This window comes from Tetrahymena thermophila (assembly GCF_000189635.1).
Source record: "Tetrahymena thermophila SB210 genomic scaffold scf_8254545, whole genome shotgun sequence".
Taxonomy (NCBI): domain Eukaryota; phylum Ciliophora; class Oligohymenophorea; order Hymenostomatida; family Tetrahymenidae; genus Tetrahymena; species Tetrahymena thermophila.
The window spans coordinates 897,895-921,511 of NW_002476317.1; the positions used below are offsets into that span (position 1 = coordinate 897,895).

A 23,617-nucleotide genomic window follows, 5' to 3' on the forward strand; every position below is an offset into this window, starting at 1 on the left:
ATTTTTTTTTGTTTATTTGTTTTCTTGTATGTATGTTTCCAAAGCATATATATGGAATAATATCGATTTTCATTGACTGATTGTAAAAATTTAAAATAGATTCATTGTTTTCTTTATATTTTGTATAATAATTCGAAAGACTTATTTAATGAATGGTCTAGCGGATTTTTAGCTTAATAAATTTCTTTTGATTTTAATAATTTTTTCAGTTCATGAATTAATTTATGAAGTAAAGAGTATAATTTTTTTAACAAAAACTTATGTCCTTTTGAATAGAACCACTTTTAATTAAAACTTTCATTAAAAGTACAATTTGGAATAATTGTTAAATTTCTTTAATGACTATCATTAAATATTAGAATCTTATTTGATTATAATTAATAAAAACTTCAAAAAAAAATCAAAACAAAAAGAATCAACTTATTAATATAGTAATTGCTAAACATATCTACTATATTGCAAACACACCATACATTTATTATACGCTAACAATATTAATATAAATTATGGGATTATGTCTCGGCAAGTTAGCTAAAGCAAACAAGTCGTCTGAATATGAAAAAAAATAATAGGAGATTTAAAAGTAGCTTCAATTAAGTAAAGATTTCTCTTTAGTTATTGGAAAGGGAAGCCAATTTTCTGATTAAGATTATTTTTACAATTACGATAATTGGTATGAAAAAGATCATTACAAAGGAGAACTTTTATTTTCAAAGAATTTATTCATAAAACTCTATTAAAATTATGCATAATTGTAGGTAAAATATTTTTTTTTATTGCTATAGCTTTATAGCGTTTCTAATTTTTTTTATTTAACTATCAACAATTAATTGACACATATTTTTTGAATTTAGCAAACATACTCCAAAAATTTTATTGATATAATCCTTGAATCAAACCCATAAGCTATCTCTAGCAGCAATGAGAGAGGATTCAGTAATAACATTATGTTCAAACTAAGATATTTGGTGAGAAGGTATTAATTTTTATTGAATTTTATGTAAATCAAATTAAAATGCTTGTATTCATATATATACTTGATAATATTATTGAGTTAATACTTAATGACTGGCTTTTAGTTATATTAAATGGCTTCATAAATAATTTTAATTAATTTATATTTAAATAGAGGAAGTAATGTCGGGCTTATAAGAAGATTAATTAAAAATAAATTCAGATTAGAATGGAATAGCTTTGAACAAAAATATGAGATAATGAAAACTGTTGTGTTTGAACACAGTAGTTCATCTGACGTACGTTTGGTACCAACATTTAGCTAGCACAGTGTTTAATAATTGCTTTAAGTACACTGCTTGAATAAAGCAGGTGAATCTTCTTTAAAGCGCATATTGTGGGTAATTAGAGAGAATTATCCAAAATTAGATTACAATCCTATGATTATATAAGTCTGCGCTATTTGCTTAATATTCTTTAATGAATATGAAACATACCTTTTGCTTAAAACTATGATAGATGACAGCTTTTAAAAGTTAGATGAAAAAAAGTAAATTAACTAAGAAGTCATGAAAGATTTAAGATGGTACTTCACAACATCATATGGAGATTATAAAAAGTAAGTTCATTTAATTAATCAATAACACATTAAATAATAATAAAATCAAATGAATTATTCGAATTTTTAGTGTACTAAATATTTGTCTGCTTGTGATATTGATGATTTAATTATTCACTAAAATCAAATTATTTTTTTTAATACCTAAATTAGAAACGCAAAGCTCTTTTTTGATGTAGCTTGCCAAAGAAGCTCTGGTTTTAAGGAAATAATAGAATTCTTAGATTCTAAAAATTTTGATTATATCTAGTAATTCATAGATTGGACAACCCATTTTTTCCTAAACATTCTTCGCTTTTCAGTAAACACTAAATTTAGATTAGGATTTTTTCAAATTTATTTATTCATTATACTTTATAAATATTAACTTTTTTTATATTAAATAGACTGTCTTGAGAATATGGACTATTTATTTGAATGAAGGAATCCGTACATTATATAAAATAACCTTTGGTATTTGGATGACTGTGAAAGTAATATAATATATTTTATATTTTAAAAGAAATTTTAGAAAAGTATATATTTAGCTTACACTTTTTTAAAAAAATTAAAAAAGGATTAAGTCAAATAAATGTAAACAAGTGATGAAATTAAAGAGTTTCTGAAAACCTGCAAAATCGATAAGACTATCGAAGAAACAGACTAACTTTTTGTGGTAATTTGACTTCTAATTTCATAATTCATTAAATACATAAAATATAAAATTATTAAATTTTATTTCAATATTATTTTAGACTGCCTACTACTTGAAAATAAAAAAAATAAATAAATTTTTCAGAGAAATATTATCTTCTTAAAACTCGCCTCAAATGAAAATCATTTATAGACCTAGAACTAAAGAAAAATCATAAATAATCACATACTAGCATGTAATTAATTTAATTAAGTCTACATTAATTTATTTTATTAAAATCGATAATTTATTTAATCAAATAGTTTGAAGCAATATGGGATTGGATTCCAAGTTAATTTAAAATCTCAAATCCTACTTTGATATATTCTACTTTTAAAGATGGATACTCGTTTAATACTTTATACTTAAAGGGTGCTTAACATATCAACAGCCCAATGCTCTTATTACTCAAAACCCCTGATCAAGTAATATTTAATAATTCTTTTATATTTTTAAATTCATTCTCATATTTTAATAGTAAAAATTCGGTGTTTTTAGTGAGACCATGATAAGAATCGGTCACGGTGATAATTTCTATGGAACAGAGGATATATTTTTATTTTGCTTAGAGCCAAAAGAAGTAGTTTTTATGCCTACTGGCACAAACTAGCACTACATCTAATCGACTCGCTAGAAAATAACTTTTGGCTCTGGATCTGATGGTCCTGGTTTAACTATTAATGAAAATTTAAATGGATAGAGTTCTGTGTCAGATACATTCGATAACTTGCCTTTGCATGGAAATTTTAAAGATAAAAATTTCAAAATTATGAGCATAGAACTCTACTATCTTAGTAGTTGAACTAAATTTGCAAAATAATTACTAAAATTTTAAAAAATATAAAAGCTCACAAAAAAATAAATAAAAATCAATTAATTACTATTCAATCTTACAAAAAATCCTATATTTCTAAATTCCCCTCATACTACTAATCAAAAATACAAAAATAAAATATCTTCAAAATACAATAATTATCAAAAAACACTTTACTATAAATATATCATAAAAAATTAACAACTATCTTAAAATGCAAACTTAAAAATATTTTTTAAACCAATTCATAAACTAATTAGCTGATTATTTAATTCACAATTATTTTAATTTAACTTATTATAAATATTTAATATATTTTATATTTTATTTGCTGTAAGATACTAACAATAGTTAATAACTCAATTGCTAGCACCCATTAAATAAAAATGTTATTTATAAAAGTTTATTTATTTTTATTAAATCCTTTCACCTTTTCTTTAATTCAAGAAATCTTGATTAATATTTTTTATTATTAATTTAAAAATAAAAACTGAAAATTACTTAATAAAATAAATTATATTCTATTTTAATTTTAAAACTAAACTAAATAAATTCAATTTTTTTTGAGCTGAAGAATTTATTAAATTAAATAGAAAAATAAATTATTTCATGATATTTAAAAGAAAGTTTCTATGAATTTTGGAATAAAAGAAACAATTCAAGCTAAAATAAAGAGAAAAAACAATTTATTTATATTAAGCCAGTTATTTATACTACAAATTTTCTCATAAAATATTACTTACTATTGTACATTATTGATAATTAGCTGAAATACATATTTATTTATATTATATTATTTTGATTAAATAAGATGTAAATATAAATTTTAATATAAACAAAATATAATTATCAATCAAAATAAATAAATAGATTAAATCAATCCTTAGAAATAGAAATAAATTATATATATTGTCTTATATTTTTACACTTTTTTATAAATAAATTTTAAAGTAAATGAATCTAAATTTTAGTATAATATATTTTAAATTTGAAATTTTATTTGAATAAAGCTGTAGGATTTTTAATTTTATTTATTTATTTGTTTCAATACATAAGTCTATATTTCACTTATTTTAATTATTAATTATTTTTTATGAGTTTATTTATTTAATTAATTTAAATAATCAATTATTTTATTGATTGTTGTCTATATCTTTTCCACATATTGATATTCTATAACCACGACTTGTTTGGGATTAATTTCCTCCACTTAATTCTTTTTCTCTATGCAAAATTGATGAATTTTTCTTAGAGCTTACCTATAGTTTTATTGAAACCGATTTTTCCCTTGAACCCAAAAGTGTATTTGTTAGGGAATCAGCACCTTATTGATCGGAATTAACAAATAAATGATCCTATTACTGATTTGATTAGCTGCTTCTACTTTGAAGAGGTTGTGAAAACACTTATGCAGAAGGGATATTATGAATAAACGAGTTTATTTGCTTACTTTTTAGCTCGTAAGGCGACAAACTAGATTAATTAAATTACTGCTATTGTTGTTATTATAGTTATTAAAGCTAAGATTGCATTTGTTAATTGTTAATTTAGTTATTTAATGAATCATTCATTACATTTTAACCTGAAAAACTTTTTACTGGAGATTATGATGAGCTAATTAAAATATTTGATTGAGATCCACATTCATTTTACAAATTGCTTCCAATTTAGAGTTAAGATTCGTTCTAGAAATTATTTTCTTTGGACCCATACTGAGTTCCTTATCCAAGTGTATTCACAATAAGTGATTCAGGATCTTCGATCATTTGTGTTTTTTAGTCAAAAATTAAATTAAAACTACTCTTTTATCTTAATTTCCTACCTTAATATCCTTATTAATTACCATTCTGTTATGCAAATGTTTTATTAATTTACTCTGCTATATTAGCTAAGTACATATACTAAAGATTTTATTCATCAAGCTATTATTATTGATTACGATTAAACTTACTCATTGGATTTTACTAATGAGAAGAATTGTGTGATGATGGATCGCTGATAAGATGTAAATTTCCAACATAATTACCTTAACTATTTATATTATGTGTATTTTAAATGGGATTTTAGTGTGGAGAGGTTATAATTATGCTATCTTATGATCCAGGTCCATTGTTAGGATCTAAGAAATCTGGAGAAGATCTAAAAATTTTTTTATCATAAGCTCCTTAAATGCTTTGCTTTCTTGCAGATTTTTTAGGAGTTTCTGACTTAAACGGATTTTATTATATTTTCATGTTTACTTACTAAGAAGGTTAAAGCTATTAAATACCTTAAAAATTTGAGAACAACTCTTTTGCATTTTTTAAAGAACCCTCTTTTTAAGACTAATTTTCTTCTATTTTAGGCAAAGAACCCATAGAACTATTATTATTATTATTATTATGACTTGTATTTTAATTGTTACTTGATGCATTAAAGGTACCTTTAGATCCATTTTATGTGAATTATGGCTGCTGAAAATTAGCTAACATTTAATCATTAGTATTCAAAGTAAAAGGAAAAAGTTAACTATGATTTTAAAGATTTGCAAAAGATATAGTAGTAATTGAATTATTTGTATTATTTGAAAATGGTGCCTATATAAAAGATAGCTTCTTATTGGAATGATGGCCAGTGATAATTGGTATCAGATTGCTTCCATTAATGAAGTTTAAGTTTTCATTCTAATCATATTTAAATCCTTAATTAGGATTGAGATACTATTCACTTTTTTATAAATTAAATACAGCAGCTTCTTCACCAGATATCATTTTGTAGCAGTTACCTCCAAGATTTAAATATTCCAGAGCATCTTCATCTATATTTTCCTAAGCATCTAAGTGAATTAATGGCTATACTAAATTCTTGCTTTTTAATTCACTTAGGCCTTAGTTAATAGAGTAATCGTTGCTACCACCTGAACTAGATTATTTATTTAAATTCATATTACTTTCTTTTGAACCTGATTATTAATTACGAGGAGATAGGACAGGGTTAGGTTAGTTATTTCCACTTTATACTAAATTAATATTTAATCCTGATTGAATGTTACCACTTGAATTTAATGCTTCTTTTCCATTTTGCAAATGATTATTCAAAGCATTAATCTGATCTTTTGCATTCTGATTAGATAGAATTTAAGTAGAATTGATCATTGGATTTTAATGATTATGGGCATTTTAAATGTTATTATTATGAAAGACACTAAAGCTAGAGTTTTTATGTCTCCTTTACTGAGAAGGTAATATAGGCTAATTAGCAATTGAATTCTTATAATTCCCCGAATTTATTATTTATTTTAAATCTTAGTAAACCTCAAAAGTTACATTAGTCCCAACTCCTGGCTTTGAAAATATTTTTGGAAAGCTTGGACCTAATTTATTTACAAGAAATTTACATACTGCTAATCCAATACCTAAACCAGATTATTACTTTTATTATACTTATGCTGAAGGGAACGAATTCATTTAACTATTTTTATTTTCTTGAGTTAAATTAATCATACTGCTATCGATTGCAACACTATCTTCGATCCCATTAATGTTTACGTTATTTTTTTATGCACTCTAAGAGTTTTAGATGTTGAATTATATTTTTTTCTCTCTTTCAGTATTCATGGCATTGGAAAAACCTATTATATTTATACTTTATTTCAGCCTTGCTCTTGGTGCACCGACTCCTGAAATATCTTCTTCTGATGGAATATTCGATTTAAACTCTGTACCAACTGCATTTGATGCTCTTGTTGATTCAAATTTGGGATTTATCCCTTTACCACTATCAATTATCTAAAATTTTATAGTTTCCAATCCTAAGCTATTTGTTTTGGAGACTTTCACCTAGACATATCCTTTTGAAGTATACTCAATAGAATTACTAATATAATTTACCAAGACTCGATAAAGTCTATTTTTATCTGTAATAATTACTAAATCTTCAGGCGTTTCATTGATTAGGATAAATTGAATTTATTTTTCTAAGCATACTTTCTTCATAAGTTTTTCAAGTTATGATAACATTTCTTAAAGCCCCAGTGTTTCTATATTAAAAAATTTGTTTGTATTTCGAAAAAATATTTTAGCATAGCTGCCTATCTTATCATCATTATTATCCTTTGTATCTTTAGATTAAGATTAATTTTACATATTTTACAAATAATCCTTAATGTTGTTAATTTATATATTCAAAATAAGAGTATTATAGAGCACCTAAGTTGGAATATTTTTGCTACTAACTTCATTTAAGCCTGTCATAGCCTTTTTTACCAAACCTTAAAAGTGAGTTAGAGTTTTTTAAAAGACATGATTTGTATTAGAATAGAGATTTTTTTGAAATTTAAGGGTAGATTTATGGCTTTTATCTTCTATACTCAGTATTAAAGAAGACTAATTATCCCCTTAAACAGTATATATTTTAATTTTGTACTTCTTTGAAGTTGCAAATTCTTTCTCTTTATAATATCCTATTAGACTTTCTACACGATTGTAGTGATCACTTGCTGATCCTCCATGCATATTCTTACCTTAAACACCATTTCCATTTAAATTATTCAAACTCTTTATGGAAAACTATTTTGGTTTATCTTCATTCATTTAATGCAAATTATCGTCTGTTTATCTTTTTTTACTAGACAAATTCTATCCTAATGCGAGCACGCTTTTTAGTTGATTGTCTATTTCATTAAGACTGTAATTAGCAGTACTTTTATCTCGAGATATCCTTTGTCTCTCAGCTATAGAAAAATGTTTATTGAGCACATAATCTCTTAAGGACTAGCTACTTTCACTTTCATTATTACCTATTTTCATTTTGATAAGCATTGAATTATATGTTTCATTGTCTTTGATTTTAAAAATTTTTGAGCAATTTGTGTTGCAACTGCCTATTTTATTTGTTAAAAAATATCAAATAAAGATAATTATGATTATTTCTTATGAAATAATTTTTAAAGAATTAAAAATAATAATTTTTATTTACTAAATTTGTCAAAAAATAAAGGAAAAATATCAATCAAATATTAATGAATTACCCAAAATAATTTCGCATGTCCTTTAATTAAATTTAGATATTATTATATTTACTGGAAGGACTTTATCAACTATTTCTGCCCACTAATCATGACTATTTTTTAATAAGTACTTCTCTCTAGCATTCTTCTCAGACTGAAAAAAATAAAAGAATACAATAGATACTGTTTTTTTTTAATTAAAAAATAAAGTAATGAAAAAATATTTAATTCAGTTAACTTTATACTGTAAACTCAAATTTAATTGAGAAAATCATTAAATTTGTTAGTTTATAAATATTTATTTACATCAATATCAAATCAAATTATTATAAAATATTCCTCTCGAATTTTTTGTATTTTTTACTAATTTATACTGATTTGACTATCAATGTAATGTTTGTGTGTAAATCTTTTAATCCTTGTTGAATTTATTTAAAAATATAGAAAATATCAAATGTAAATATTCAAAATCAACACTTTAAATAATCTCTTAATTGGTAGATTGTTAAAAATTATTATTTAGTATGATTATGATTTTCTATTTAGATTTTACTAAATTAATCTAATATATTACCTTAAGAAGCAATCAAAAAAGCAATTGAAGCTATTTCCATATCTCTATAAATCTTGCCAAGAAAAATCAAATGAATTATTCTAGTCACTAAAACAAGCAAACAGTCAAGTATGAAAATTCTTGTTCTAAAATATATGCAAATAGTAACAGTAATAAAAAACTCCCCAAGAATAATATTTTTCGTGTCCATAATATTCGAGTTTGTGATGAGCATATCATATATTACTTAATTAAAAATACTAAAAAATGCAATCTTTAATTCTATTAATTAAAAGGGATATTTTTTAACAATAAAGTACCCAAGTATATTCGTTGCGATACTAATTGTAGAGGGAATCAAAAAATAAGAATTTTTCACCAAGTTCCAAATCACTATTACTATACCAAAAAAGCTTAAAGTTAACAATATTGTACGCAATTAAAAGCGATTCTTTTTTTAAGTATCGTTTCTATAATCTTTCTCCATTTTAGAACTTAAAAACATAAGAGTAAATTTATTATAGTATTAAGCGAAATTCTTCTCTATTCCTTCCTATATAACTGTAGTTAAATTCATTTTACTTTTTCGAGTTATATTCTAACTTTTGAGAGATTAAAAAATAATATTTTGGAGCTTAGATTATAGTCTATTTATAATTATTTGTTTTTTCACAAAATAATAAGTAAATATTAGTTCTTTATCTATCAAATCAAATAATATCCAAACAATCTCAAGTTGGAAATTAAAGTTTTTTTCTACTCTAACGCTTTACATTCTAATTAACTATTGAATGCCACAATTATTTTTGATGTATTTATATTTAATTTGGTTTCATCGAATACATCTTTCTTATTGTAAGTAAGTATTAGCAAATTTATATTTTAAGCGATATTATCAAACATTTTACATTCATTTTAAAAATATTTTTTATTTTCTAACACAATTAAATTAAGAATTATGTATTTCATACAAATTCAAATTTTTTTAAATAAACTTTGTTTTTCAAAAAATAAACTTTCATATTGAAAATTACCTAAATTTCTTAATGTAATTTAAATTTGCTATAAATTTTTCAGTGCCAAAGATTTAGCAGTATTTTATAATTAAGTATTTATTTTAAGCAGATATATATATTTTAATTTGATATTATTTATTCAAATATTTTTAGGAAATTCTTTTAAATAATTATGAAGAATAAGTAAAATAAAATTATGAATGAAAAAAGTAGTTAGTTAGATAAATGTTATATTAATTTTAGGTAAAAACAATAAAAATACTTATAAAAATAAATATTAATTAAAATAATATTGCAATTAATAATATTATTAATATTTTATAAAAATCACTCTGTTATGGTTTTTTTAGCTTTGCATTAATTCAATGAATCAAATACTAAAGAAACTAGAGAAGAAACATCGTTACCGATCTTGGTGAATTTCTTTTCATTTAAATCAATCATTACAGTTTCTAAATGCTAGCCAATAATTTTGAAATCCTAGACACACATTTAGAGATCTTATGCATTGATTAAGTTAGTATTCAAATCCATATCAAAGCCACATGAGTTGACTAATGGTTGAATAGATCCAATAATTTTTTGCAATTATGAAGAAATTTCTTAATTATTTTTTCCACTTTGGATATCTGAAACAAGTGTCTTCAAATTCTCAGAAAGTTATTGAGTGTTGCTAAAGCAAGAATTGTAAGCAGCAAGAATTGGTTTTTTGTTAATTTTGCACTTTTTATAGATTTCTACGGAATTAGAAAAGATTTCTTTTAATTCACTAACGATGTTAGTAAAGTTCTTAGATTGAATGTCTTGAATTGTTTAGTTTACACTTTTGACTATTTTGCTTAAATTATTTACGCAGTATTTCTTGTCTTCAATGTCGTTAATCTTAGGGAGAGTATAGTTGAATCCACAAATTGGTAAAGCATCAACAGCAGTATTGTACATATAAGCTGCATCAACAAAAAGATCAGAGATAGATTTAGTTTTTTTAACGGTGTTATTTACAAAAGCAATAGCATCTCTTGTCAAATTTTAAGCATAAACAAAACACTTGGGTTAGAATACAGAGAAGTCTATCATCTTCAAATCATCAAAGCTTAAACTAAGCAAGTTTTTATCTTCTTGGATAATTTTACAGTTTTTAATCATTTGCTTAGCTTCTTTAACCATGTCTTAGCCGAAAGAAAGGTAATTGAAAATTTAGCTTTCAAAACTGAATTGATTATTTTTGAAGTATGAATAAGTGGTGTTAGAATGGAATATTAAGTTAGCAATATTTTCAAAGCATTACTATTGAGAAGTAGGTTTGAAACTCATTACTTTATCCATAACTTAGAAATCTAACCCACATGATTCTAAAAGAGGATTAACACCTTAAAAAGCAGTAAATGTGTTATTTAAAAATTTTCCCAAAGATTACTTTTCAAAGCTAGCATTTTGAGCAATGTCTTAAATTTGTCTAGAGAAATCAGTAACTCCTTAAATGCAAGTAGGAATGTCTACTTTATAGGCTGAAATCAATGAGACCAATAAGATTAAAGAAATTAATTTTTTCTACATTTTTACTTTAGTTTTTGTTGTTAAATTGTTATGTTTATTTTTTTAATTTATTATTGAAAAATTTTATCAAACACTTTTAACCTTACTTTTCTCTTATTCCTTCAATTTTGCTAGTATATTACAAATAATATTAATCACTAATTTCCTGCTAGAACCATTTTAACAAAATATTATGTAAGGGAGCCAGCTATCAACTTTTGTTTGCCCTTTAATTTTTTTAATCAACTAAAGAATATTTAAACTTTACTAATTTTGTTTTCATCATATCCTCCATCATAATTATATTCTTTGATCTCCTCTAAATTTATATTTTCAATCACATAATAACTTTCCTCTTTGCTAAGAGAAGTAAATTTAAATAATAATTCAATTTTAGATAAAACTTATAAAAAAATGCATTCAGGCAATTGAAATTTTATATTTTGATAAAATATTTAATTTTTATAAATATTTTCAATAAAATAATTTTCTATTTTTGAAATTTTAACTAACTTGTTTAATAGAAATAAAAACATTAAATAAAATTTATTTAAGTATAAGACATATTACATAATACTGTTCTAGTCTAATCTAATTCAAGGTATTTTTTTTAAATTAAAACTAAATTTATTTAAATTTGTACTTTAATAATTAAAAAAAAAATAAACATTAATTAATTTCTATTTATTTAATTTTTTACTGTTTTAATTTTATACTTTTATAAACTCTAAATATAATTAATTATTTTATTTACATATATTTACAATTAATCAATTTTTAATTAGTTCAAAACATATCTAATTTTATTCATAAATTTAAGGTTTTAACTTTTTTTTACTACGCTATTAATTTTTTATCTTAATTATAAGGGTATTATTATATTATTATTTCTTTCTTATTTTTTTAAATAATTATAAAATATATTTCTTCATTTGTAATAATTTCTTTATTCCTAAACAGTTTCGCTGTATACGCTCTAGTCACTGCTATTTATATAGCCTTCATTATGAAGTGATAAATTTTTATTACTGTCAGTGTATAAATACTTACTTTATATATTACTCTATAATAACTAATCAGAGTAAGATATGCATGGTGACTTTTCTCCACCATTTTATTGCCTCTATTAACTTTTATTTGATTTTTATGATTTATTAGAATTTTAAGAAGATATATGGCTCTTACAGCTTCTGCTGCTAAGATTTTTTTTATAAATATCATTAGAGTAAAGCATATTTTCCTGATTCAAGTCATATTCATTTAAGTACAAATTCTTTTAGTTATAACTATCTTTTTTGATATTTTTGAGAGAAAAATTATTACTATTGAGTTAATATAGTTGCTTGTTATCTCTGAATGACCATTCTTAAGTATTATTTTCTTCTTAAGATTTTTAAGGAATAGCGAAGCTCTAAGTACTTTCAAAATTATTAGTATTGTTCATTTTAATAGAATACACTTTTTCAAGAGATCTTTAGGTTTGTCTTAAATATTTATTAATTAAAAAAGCTTCAATATTAAAAAATCTGACATTATGAAGAATTAGTTGAAATTATAATTAATCCATTTTTTTTAAAAAGTTCTTTATAATAATTTAAAAATATTTTTACCTTTGTTTGATTTAGTTTTCAAACTTTTCTAGATCAATTCTATTTCTCAAAAAATTATATATTTCTTGATTAAAAATTTTCTATTTTTCTTAAATGCTTTCAGTTTCATGATAAGCCTGTTCTTTAACTCCTTAGTTTTCAGTGAAAGCTCTCCATTTTCTATTTAATAAGGAAAGTTATATTATTTGTATGGTTAATAGTTATTTAGATTTAAAATAATTTTGTTTTACCTAAAATAAGTAATAAGACCATCCTTTTTCTATTTGATTAAATTTTTTACAAGAACAATTTGTAATTTATTTAATCTAAGATTATATAATAATCTATTTGCATTTAAAGAACTAAATCCAACATGAAGTTATTATTTTGATAATTTAATTATGAAGTTTGCAAGCTTATTACAAAATAAAAGAGTTTTTTAGTTGTTTTTTTATTATTCGCAGCTTTAAAGAATATGATTAAATGAGTAAGTTAAATATTTTTTTGTTTAAAAATTTTAAATGATTCTTGTAAATTTATAAATTTTTGTTTTAAAAACCCATTTTTATATCATATTTTTGCAATTTTTTATTTACAGCTACTTCATAAATTTAAATCCTATTTATTTTTTTTATTCGAGATCTTTTGATATTTACAAATTATTGAATTATTTTAATCTTGGAAAGAAAGCTCTTAACATTACTTTTTTATACTTTTTGAACAAATAAGTTGCAACGCTCACCAATCTTCTTCGTTCATTATATGTTTTTTCTCTGATAGGACTCAGGTCTCTCTTATTAGCAGACCTATTAACTGGTGATTTAGATTGACTTCTTTTGATAATACTCCTATGGTTAATTCGCTCCTAAGATATTTGCTTAATTTTTATAAATGGAACTAATAATTTCTTTGTATAAAATTTATTTATTAATTTAAATGCTAATCTACTGTTTTTTTATTTTAACATTTTTAATATTTAATTTTGGTCATTTTTGCTATTTGAAACTAAAGATTTTTCTGACTACAATTATTATACTTATTTTAATTAACTTTCTAATTCTTAAATTTTAAATAAAAATTATTTTTCTTTTTCAATAAATTGATTTTGCTGCTTCTAAAAATTTTAGGAATATTTAGCATTTTCTTCATCAAATTTTATTTCTAGTTACTTAATTATACATAAACTTAATTCTTTTTCTTAAAAAAGCACTGAATTATCTTGCTTAAGACTTTCATTTTACCTTTAAAGGTCTTTCAATTATGTGTCATCTTCATCTTTATTCTTACTTTGAAGTAAAGCCAATAGTTAATTTTATAATTCTATATTTTTATTTGATTTCTCATCAATCATTCTTTATTATTCTTTTATCCTTATAAGAAGGTCGCTTTAATTCAAGTTTTCATTTTTAATAAGCTTATCATATTCTTTAATTTTTTCTGATAAAATAATATTTTAATATCTTAATTCTGAAATTTGGTTATTAAGTCTATCATTGTCTTATTAGTGTAGCAATAATTCTTCCTCAAGCTATTTAATTTCCTCTTATACTACAGATTTTTGAACATCTATTGAAATTGCATTTATGCTTTCTTATTTGAATTAATCATTTAAGAGTTTTATTTAATATTTTAAATCTTATATAATTGATTCTTAAGAATTAAGCCTAAGTTTCTATTCTTCTATCATTAAATCTTTTTAATTGTAATTAATTTCTTTGAAATTTTTAGAACTCATTTAATCTTTTCTTAAGATATCATCATGTAATAAATTATCTGTATAGCCTGTACTTATTTGATAACTTTTTTCAGAGGTATTAAAGGTTCTTACCTGAATATTTTCTTTAGTAGGCGTTTTAAAGCAATTAAGAGTCTGCTTTTATTAAATTCTAACTATTGAATAGTCTAATTTTTGATAACTTGGTTAACATTATTTAAGTTATGAAAATGCGAATGAAAACAGAAGATTATTTATTTTTGCAGTAGATTCTTGAATCTATTTTTCATAAATAAATTAATCCAAAGGACCCTTTCCATAACCACCAGCATTAAATGTTTAATTTTTAATTTAGTTTGTTTCTGATAACTCTGAATTTATTGTTGAATACTAATCCTGATTGTTCAACAAAAGATTTTTAGAACTTAACTCCTTAAGTAAGATGTCTAAATTATTATTTTTTTTTTACTTATTGGAGCATTCTGTATCAATCTATTAATACTTTTAAAAACTCATGCTACTAACTTTAGCAAATTAATTTAATCTATTATTTTTTATTCAATCTCAATTTATGTTGATTAATAAATAACAAATTCAGTATAAAAAATAAGCAATATTCTTCTTTTATTTGTTTTTAACGAATAAATATTCTACAAAGAATAAAGTAAATCTGTTAGAGGTTTGAATTTTTCGAAAATATCAAAAAAAAAAAATTCATTTGATTAAAAAATAAATAATAATCTTTTATAATTAATTCTATATAAAATAAAATAATTTAAATTAATCTGATTAAAAAAGGTATTGACATCACTACTATATAAATTGATGTTAAAAATTGTAAATTTTATGAAATTAATTTTTTATTTAAAATTAAATTTTTTATGAATTTCTTAATTGTTTTCTAATTTCTAAAAATAAATACTTAAATATAAACAATTTAATTAATAATTTTCATTTATTAATTTTATATTAAATTACTTAATTATTCATTTATTCTTAACATTGCAAGAAAACCTCAGAAATTTCTATCATTTCAATCAAATTTTGAGTGTTTTTAATTATGATTGATTATTTAAATTATAATTGGGGTAAATATTTAGTCAATTATTTTTTTAATAATTGTATCTTATTAAAACAAATAATTTACCTATGAATGCATTAAATTATGATCTTCCTATTTATATCTATTGTGAGGGTCTCTGAAAAATTTAATTATAATAATTTAAAATTTTTTTATATAAAATGATAATAGTTTTTGTTATAATGTTTATCAAATAATTTATTTATATTTTATTATAATTATTAAATTGAAATCTAAAGCAAAAATTCTGATGTTGCTTCCATATAAAATTTAAAAGTTTTATAATAATGCTTGCTATCAATTTAAGTATGCGTAAACCTAATGCGCTTATGTATATATTCATAAACCAAAAGGTTTTGAAAATTTACATAAATAAAGGAGTTTAAGAGAAGTATTAATAAATGGGTAGTGATTAAGAATGAGAAAGATATATTAATTTTTGAAAGATTTCAAACATTTTTATACAAGACAGCTAAATTAAAGGGAAAATAAGTTAATAATTAAAATAATAATAATTAAAAATATAATAAATACAAGTCATACTATTAATTATAAATAAAGCACAAATGTTTAAGAATATCTTAAAGTTAGGTTCCAACACCTAAAAAACTTTATCTGCTATTCCTTGTTATGGTTTCGCTAAGTTCCAAAGAAATAAACCTCACTTGAATGTCGGTACCATTGGTCATATTGATCACGGTAAGACCACTCTTACTGCTGCCATCACTAAGATTTGTGCTGATAAGAAGTTAGCTGAATTCATGGCTTACGATTCTATCGATAAGGCTCCTGAAGAAAAGGCCAGAGGTATTACCATTAACACTGCTACCGTAGAATACGAAACTGAAACCCGTCACTACGGTCACGTTGATTGCCCTGGTCACATCGATTACGTTAAGAATATGATTACTGGTAAATTTTAATATTTTTTTCTTCTCCTATTTTTTGATATATTTTAACTAGTTCTCTCTATGATTGTGAGTTAAGAATAATAAAATAAAGAAAATCTTAGAAAGAGGAAATATCATTTCTTCGAATCTTCTGTTTTTTTCTTAAACCATCAATCTAATCACAATTTTAAAATTAATAAAATAAAATTATAAAATTTTTTATAACACTCATAATCTAGCTATTCAGTTCAATATAATAAATATAACAATATTCTATTATAAGCCTGTATAGTTTAGCATAATAGCTCTTATCTATTTACAAAATCAATAGTTTTTTCTATCTTCTTGAGATATGTTATGATTTAACTCTCCAACAAAAGAATTCTAAACAAGAGCAAGAAATGCATTAGATTGATGGATTATAAGATAAATAAAATAAAGTATAGATAATATATGAATTTAAAATAGAAATTTCATGAAGCATTTTGAATAAATTTTGACAATCTCTAGGAGAATTTATAAATATTTCAAATAATTAGAACAACATTATTAAAATAAAATCATTTATTGAAAAAAAGGTGCCGCTAAGATGGATGCTGGTATTTTAGTTTGCTCTGCCACTGATGGTGTCATGCCTTAAACCAGAGAACATATTTTATTATGCAGATAAGTCGGTGTCAAGACTATTATCGTTTTCGTCAATAAGTGTGATATGGCTAAGGATCCTGAAATCTAAGAATTGGTTGAAATGGAAGTTAGAGAATTGCTTTCTAAATACGAATACAATGGTGATGAAGCTCCAGTTATCTTTGGTTCCGCCCTTTGCGCCCTCAACGGTACTGATCCCGAAATTGGTATCAATAAGGTAATAAATAAAAAAGCTTTCGAATTAAATCAATAAGAAATCTATAATGATTGTTTTTTAATACTGATGTTATTATCTATAAAAATAAAGAATTGAAAGTATTAAAGATTTTTCTATTTTCAATTCACTTAAAAAAGGATTAACATAGTAGAACTTAAATATATTTTTAGCAACAATAAATAATTAATTGTGTAGAATTAAATATTCAACATAAATAAATAAAAAAGATTATAAAATATAATCAACCACTTTGGTAAAAAACTCATACTGAAAGGCGTCTTGCAAGATTGGATTGAGTAAACTAAAAGTGGAAAATCAATTCCTACCAAAACCTTAAGATTTTATCAATTAGAAAGATGGAAAAAGAACTTACGTTCTGAATAAAATGCGTTAGAGATGTAGATTTGAGTAATTGAAAAATTATTCATGTCTATTAATTTCTAGCGTACACCAAAATTTTATGCCATCGATCGAGGGCGTTATCATGCACCTTACATTTGATGAAATTGAGCATACGGAAGGAAACATTCAAATTAAAATTATTACATACCATAAAAATAAATGATATTGCAATTATCATTAACAATAATAAATTTTAACTTATTTTAAATAAATAAAACAGATTAATACTTTATTAGACACCATGGATAAATAAATTGCTTTACCCGAAAGAACTGTTGATAAGCCTTTCATGATGTCAGTCGAAGGTACCTATTAAATTCCCGGTAGAGGTACTGTCGTTACTGGTACCGTCGATACTGGTAAGGTTAAGACTGGTGAAGATATCGAAATTGTTGGTTACTCTAATAAGGTCCTTAAGACCACAATTACCGGTATTGAAACCTTCAGAAAGCAACTTGACTACGCTGAAGCTGGTGACAACGTTGGTCTCCTTCTTAGAGGTGTTACTAGAGATGATGTCAGAAGAGGTATTAAATTATTAATAAAGTAGTTAACTTATTATTAATCTTATTAATATTAAAAATAGGTTAAGTTTTAAGTAAACCTGGTACTTAAGAATCCCATAAAAAGATTGAAGCTAACTTATATATCTTGACCGAATAAGAAGGTGGTCGTAAGAAGCCTTTCCCCGATGGTTACAGACCTTAACTCTATTTGAGAACTGCTGATGTTGCTGCTCAAATCTCTATTCACGGTGCTAATAAATTAGGTATGCCTGGTGATAATATTACTGCTAACCTCGATCTTCACTTCCCTCTCCCTGTTGCTCCAGGTAAATTAACTATCATTTTGTTTAATAATTAATGTTAATAATAAAATAATTTTTAAATTAAAGGTTTGAGATTCGCTCTTAGAGAAGGTGGTAAGACTATTGCTGCCGGTGTTATTTCTAAGGTTATCCCTGAAGAAAAGGAAGCTCCCAAGAAATGAAATTAATGAAGAATAGTAATTATAACAGCTGAAAGGTCAAAGAAAAAACAAAAATATATAAAGAAAAGTGTAGTTGAAGGAAAGAATATTAGAAAAATAATTAACTTAATATACATATAATTTAATAATTATAAAAGACAAAAATTCAATTAATTACATAAATTCACCAATTAATAGATTTTTTGACTCTCCCATCATAAATACATACAACCAATCAGTACATCAATCGATCAACTATACATTTCTTCAACTATCCCTTAATATAAAAATTAATTTATAGTTAAATAATTCATTTAAATCTCATAGCTAATCTTTAACCTATGCTGCAAATTAAACGTATTACTTTTTATATCTCTACATATTTGTGTTTATTATTATTATTTTTTTTATTTAATCATATCTTCATTTTTAAATTAAATTAAAGAAAATATGCTTTTAGTTTTAAATATACAAAAAAATAAATATATATATAAATACAAAAGTTTTAAAGAAGTACTTAACCGAAGTCCAATTTTTTTTTTAGAGTTTTTTTAATTAAAAATACAAAAATAATCTTTAGAAAAAAAATTAATTTAAAGTATATATGTATTTTTTATCATAATTAAGAAGGATCTATTAATTCTAACACATATATGATTAAAATAGGCTTTATTAATACTAACACATTTATGGTAAAAAAATATATATATAACTTTAAAGAAGTCTTAATCAAACTGAAGATAAATCTAAAATTTAACCAAAAGTAGTTCTATCAAAAGTAATAACAACTATACCTTTACCAGTACCGATGTCAAATTTATCTGAAAGTTTCTTTTCATTAAAAAAACACATTAAAATCTGAAAAAAATTAATTTAAAGGACTTCAGTATTTTGATACCATAAATAAATAAGAAAGCTCTACAAATACTAAGGCATACAATATTAAAAAATATAACAATTAACAAGCTTTTAGTTCATAATTTTTATAAATTTTAGAAGTAAAATAAAAGAAAATTAATTAATGAATTTTAAAATTATTACTTAAACCAACAACATAAACATTTTATTAAATGTTTTAAGAATAAAACATACAATTTAGTATTATTCTTTTTTTATCACTTTTTCTTTTTATTTTTATCTCCTTTTTAGTCATCTGCTGGTGCTTTCTTCGCTTCATAATTTGCTTGGAGCCCAGTAACTACTTAATTAAATTTCTACAAAAAAATTTTTAATATTCAAATAATTTTTTACAAAAGTTTTTACCTTAAACTCTTTAAATTCTTCTTTTGAGGTGAATGGTACATTAGAGAGTGGTCCAATAAACTCACTAAGCTTTATTTATTCTTCATTAATCTAAATTAAATTAAAATATAATTTAAACTTTTTAAAAATAAAATATTTAAAGAGCTTACTTTTTGTAATCTTCTTTCTGTAAAAACTCTATCAATTGCCATTTTGAACTATTTAAATAAAAAAATTTTGAAAAAACATAATATTAAATTAAAAATTTACTGATCCTGCTGACCAACCCTCTGTAATATGAGCAATAGTATTAATTGGAAAATTATCTGGTAATGGGACTTTTTTCTATTCAAGGAATGTTTTAAATAATAACATTCTTGTGCCATAATTGGGGAAGGGGAAATATATTTTTTTATCGAAGAATGACTTAATTTCCTTTTATGAGCAATCCCAAGGTCTGTTAGTGCTACCAATAAATACTACTCTATCTTCAGGTTCAAAGAATTTACCTTTCTTGAAATCCATTAAAGGTTTCTTCATTTTTGCGAAAAGAGGATTCACCTAAGACTTCTTCTTTTTAGCTTATCCAAAGATGTACTCAAAATCTTCGCAATAAATAATTGCTGGTTAGAATTCTTTTGCAACTTTAAAGGCACTGTTTATCATACCATCAATCTACTTTTTATCAGTATACTATCCATCAATATTAGATGGAGATATATCTAAAACTATTGCATTACATTCGTGTGCCAACGCTCTGACAGCCAGAGTTTTTCCTGATCCTCTAGGACCCATAAAGAAGAAATAGTTCATCTTATCTAACTTTTCTTTGGCATACTTAGATCCAAGAGGAAAAGCGATGTACTCTGCTATAATCTAATATTATCAGAATTAAGTATTCTTTCAAAATAAATGAATCAATTAACATACTTATCTTATTTAAGCAATAGATGGATCGGGCATTTTTGTTGATGGCTCTTCTAATTAAGCTTTTTTCAACTTCGCATCAGTTAATGCTTCAGTTTTTTTGAGATTTTCGTCAGCCTAAATTTCTTATATTTTTCCCAAAACATTTTATTCTCCCTTCAGATCCATTAGCGAGGCTGGTATAAGCTTTTTTGCGACTCTTTTTTCAACAAGCTTTACCAAAAAAAAATTAGTAAAACAATTTTTAAATATAAAAATTAACACAATTTATTTAATTAATTACCCCTGCTAGAATATCTTTAGGATCTCTGCCTTTATTAGAAGAATCACCAGGGAATTTCTTTTTATTTTTACCTTTGTTTCTTGGTCTGGGTGGCTTTTTTTACTTCTTTTTTTTGATATCATATCTCAACCTCACAATATCTAACTCTTCAGCAATCATTTCATCTACTTATTGCTTAATTTATTCTTCTACAACTGGCTTAATGAGCATTTTTGCAAGCTCAGTTTCATGCTTTTACTCAAAATTATTGGTCTCATCTCTTTTACTCCATTCTCCTGAGTGTTTTTCAATCCTTTTATAGCATATTCATTTAAAATAAAACAAAACTTTGATATAGAATTTTACTGCTCTTAAAGTTTGAGGACTATTGGAGATGGCCCAGTTGGTTTATTGTTTTCTAAAAATTCGTCCAACTAATTTATTATATATCATACAACACTAAATAAAATATGAAGTAATTAAATTTACTTCTGAGGGTTTACCCTTCTTTTTCTTATCATCTTTTTTAGCAGCTCCTTTTTTCTTAGCTTCTTCTGCAGCTTTTGCTGCCTCTGCTGCTTACTATTCAGGATCCATCACTTGTTGATTATAAAATTCTGAGGGGTCTTAAGGAGCTTCTTTGAATTCATTCTTCTCTAGCTCTCTCATTATCCATTCTCTCCTTTCAGCTCTCATCTTATCTAAGATATCTGGACCTTCATTACCCTTAACAAGCCTTTTCAGATTTTCTATTTCATCATTGAATTCTTACTCATGTTCTTCCTAAATATATTTCATCTTTTATCTTTTATTTTATGCTTACTTATACTATGACTCTGGTAAAGTAGGATCTTCAACTACTTTTTTCATTCCTAAAAATAGCAATTCTTCTTCTCTTATATCTTAAACCTTAAAAATAGTTTTAGAATATATTTTTATAAATTAATTAATTAATGAATTAATTTCATACTAATTTTCTTGACTTATAACCTCTCCAATATTTTTTGATTACTAAAGCAGCATCATCTTTTTCTGTCTCTTCACCAATTTCTGTACCTTCAGCAAGCTTTTTTTATCTTTCTAGTTTCTTTTCTTCTTCTTTTTTAAGTATTTTTGCTAGGTTAGCTCTTTCTATACCCTAGCGCCCTCTTTCATAGCGCTAAATAATTCTAATAGCTGTATCCATGTCAGCCTATAGAGTGTTTTAGTCTTCATACTATTCTTCTTAAGGCTCTTTTGTGTCAGTGTATTCCAAAAGAAGTGCATCGAGTATTTAATTTCTTTCATCTAAACGTTTTTTGTCTTCTTCTCTGAAATATCTAGGAATAGGTATATCCAAACAGTCTGGAGTTAACTTCAAATCCATAACAAGTTCATCCAGATTAGGATAATCACTTTTGTAAGTAGCATCGTATTGAGTATTGTATTTTACAACTTACTAAATTAATATAAAAAAATTAATAAAAACTTAAAATATTTAAATCCATATAAGCTTCTTAATATTGGTAATAAACATTTAAAAGTATATTATATTTATGAATCTTTTTTTTAAATATCATTATATTATTACTGATTTGGTTTCACATAATCTGACTATCACATTTTCTAGCATTTCCTTAAGGAGAACTCTTTTTTAAGGATGAACTAATTAATCATAGCAATCTTCTAATTTCTTATAAATATCTATATATTTAATGTAGAGGGTTGCCCAGAAATGGAACCATTCGGAACTATCTCTTTTATACTTCATCTTTTATTATTTTAAAGATAAGATTTTAAAATTTCAAACTTGTTAAAATATTCATATATTTTGGATTATATCATAGATTTTCTAAAATTATAAATTTTCATCAAAAATCAAGAATAAATAAAAATAGAAAATCTAAATCTTAAATCCAGGAAGCTTGGTCAATTTATTAAGACTACTTACTCCTAACTATTATTCATTTTATTCTAAAGGAAGGTATTCTAGAGTAACTTACTCCATGAGATCATTAATGGCTTCTTGCCATTTCATATTATACATCCTATTAAAAATATAAATTATTATTTGATCTACTAACTGGGCTAAATTTATATGAGAGCTTTACATATTAGACATTTCTATAAGCTTGTATACTGATTTTCTATTTGAAAAAAAATTTAACTGTATTCAGTCAGACCTTAGGCTTAGATTTTGTTCTATGTTGTAATTGAATAGTTTATATATTTAAATTGCACTTAATATCTAAAGTATATAATAATTTGTTAAGCAATAAGTAATTAATTAATTTTAAAATGAATCTATTTATTTCTAATTAATTAATTAATAAAAAAATGCTTTCACATATTACAAAATTTCAGTTTTATAAAATATAGAAAAATTAATATATCTTAGAAAACTACAAAATATATAAAAATCATTTAAAAAATATATTTACTGCTCTACTATTTTAGTGAATTAACTATTAAAAAATAATTATATTTTAATAGTTATTTACACAATATTTTAATTTATATCTGAACTTTTTAAGCACTTTATTTT

At 23.6% G+C, this 23,617-nt stretch overlaps 6 protein-coding genes across 6 annotated transcripts; 2 read left to right on the top strand and 4 right to left on the bottom strand. All coding sequences in view use genetic code 6, as the record gives it.

The window, feature by feature from the left end:
- Positions 1–506: 506 nt before the first annotated feature.
- Positions 507–3,048, top strand: TTHERM_00151770 (TLD domain protein; the record flags this gene model as incomplete). Its single annotated transcript, XM_001021710.3, has 9 exons — positions 507–758; positions 855–976; positions 1,130–1,573; positions 1,727–1,874; positions 1,960–2,046; positions 2,130–2,228; positions 2,308–2,442; positions 2,510–2,671; positions 2,725–3,048. The coding sequence occupies 9 exons, from the start codon at positions 507–509 to the stop codon at positions 3,046–3,048; spliced, it is 1,773 nt and encodes a 590-aa protein (XP_001021710.2).
- Positions 3,049–4,184: 1,136 nt separating this feature from the next.
- Positions 4,185–9,375, bottom strand: TTHERM_00151780 (ATPase, histidine kinase-, DNA gyrase B; the record flags this gene model as incomplete). The annotated part of the gene is made up of 3 exons (XM_001021711.2): positions 4,185–7,921; positions 8,069–8,230; positions 8,622–9,375. The coding sequence occupies 3 exons, from the start codon at positions 9,373–9,375 to the stop codon at positions 4,185–4,187; spliced, it is 4,653 nt and encodes a 1,550-aa protein (XP_001021711.2).
- An 885-nt stretch (positions 9,376–10,260) lies between these two features.
- TTHERM_000151799 (transmembrane protein, putative) lies at positions 10,261–10,632 on the bottom strand (the record flags this gene model as incomplete). Its single annotated transcript, XM_012798997.1, has 1 exon — positions 10,261–10,632. One exon carries the CDS (start codon positions 10,630–10,632, stop codon positions 10,261–10,263), a length of 372 nt encoding a protein of 123 aa, XP_012654451.1.
- Positions 10,633–12,080: 1,448 nt separating this feature from the next.
- TTHERM_00151800 (hypothetical protein) lies at positions 12,081–14,971 on the bottom strand (the record flags this gene model as incomplete). The annotated part of the gene is made up of 3 exons (XM_001021713.2): positions 12,081–12,636; positions 12,763–12,921; positions 12,993–14,971. 3 exons carry the CDS (start codon positions 14,969–14,971, stop codon positions 12,081–12,083), a joined length of 2,694 nt encoding a protein of 897 aa, XP_001021713.2.
- Positions 14,972–16,102: 1,131 nt separating this feature from the next.
- On the top strand, positions 16,103–18,683 carry TTHERM_00151810 (elongation factor Tu protein; the record flags this gene model as incomplete). Its single annotated transcript, XM_001021714.3, has 4 exons — positions 16,103–16,448; positions 17,005–17,291; positions 17,914–18,220; positions 18,280–18,683. The coding sequence occupies 4 exons, from the start codon at positions 16,103–16,105 to the stop codon at positions 18,681–18,683; spliced, it is 1,344 nt and encodes a 447-aa protein (XP_001021714.2).
- Positions 18,684–19,777: 1,094 nt separating this feature from the next.
- Positions 19,778–23,194, bottom strand: TTHERM_00151820 (AAA family ATPase CDC48 subfamily protein; the record flags this gene model as incomplete). The annotated part of the gene is made up of 12 exons (XM_001021715.3): positions 19,778–19,876; positions 19,926–20,015; positions 20,075–20,122; positions 20,175–20,780; positions 20,835–21,044; positions 21,115–21,406; positions 21,460–21,527; positions 21,583–22,002; positions 22,064–22,531; positions 22,664–22,843; positions 23,024–23,120; positions 23,184–23,194. The coding sequence occupies 12 exons, from the start codon at positions 23,192–23,194 to the stop codon at positions 19,778–19,780; spliced, it is 2,589 nt and encodes an 862-aa protein (XP_001021715.3).
- Between the last annotated feature and the right edge of the window lie 423 nt (positions 23,195–23,617).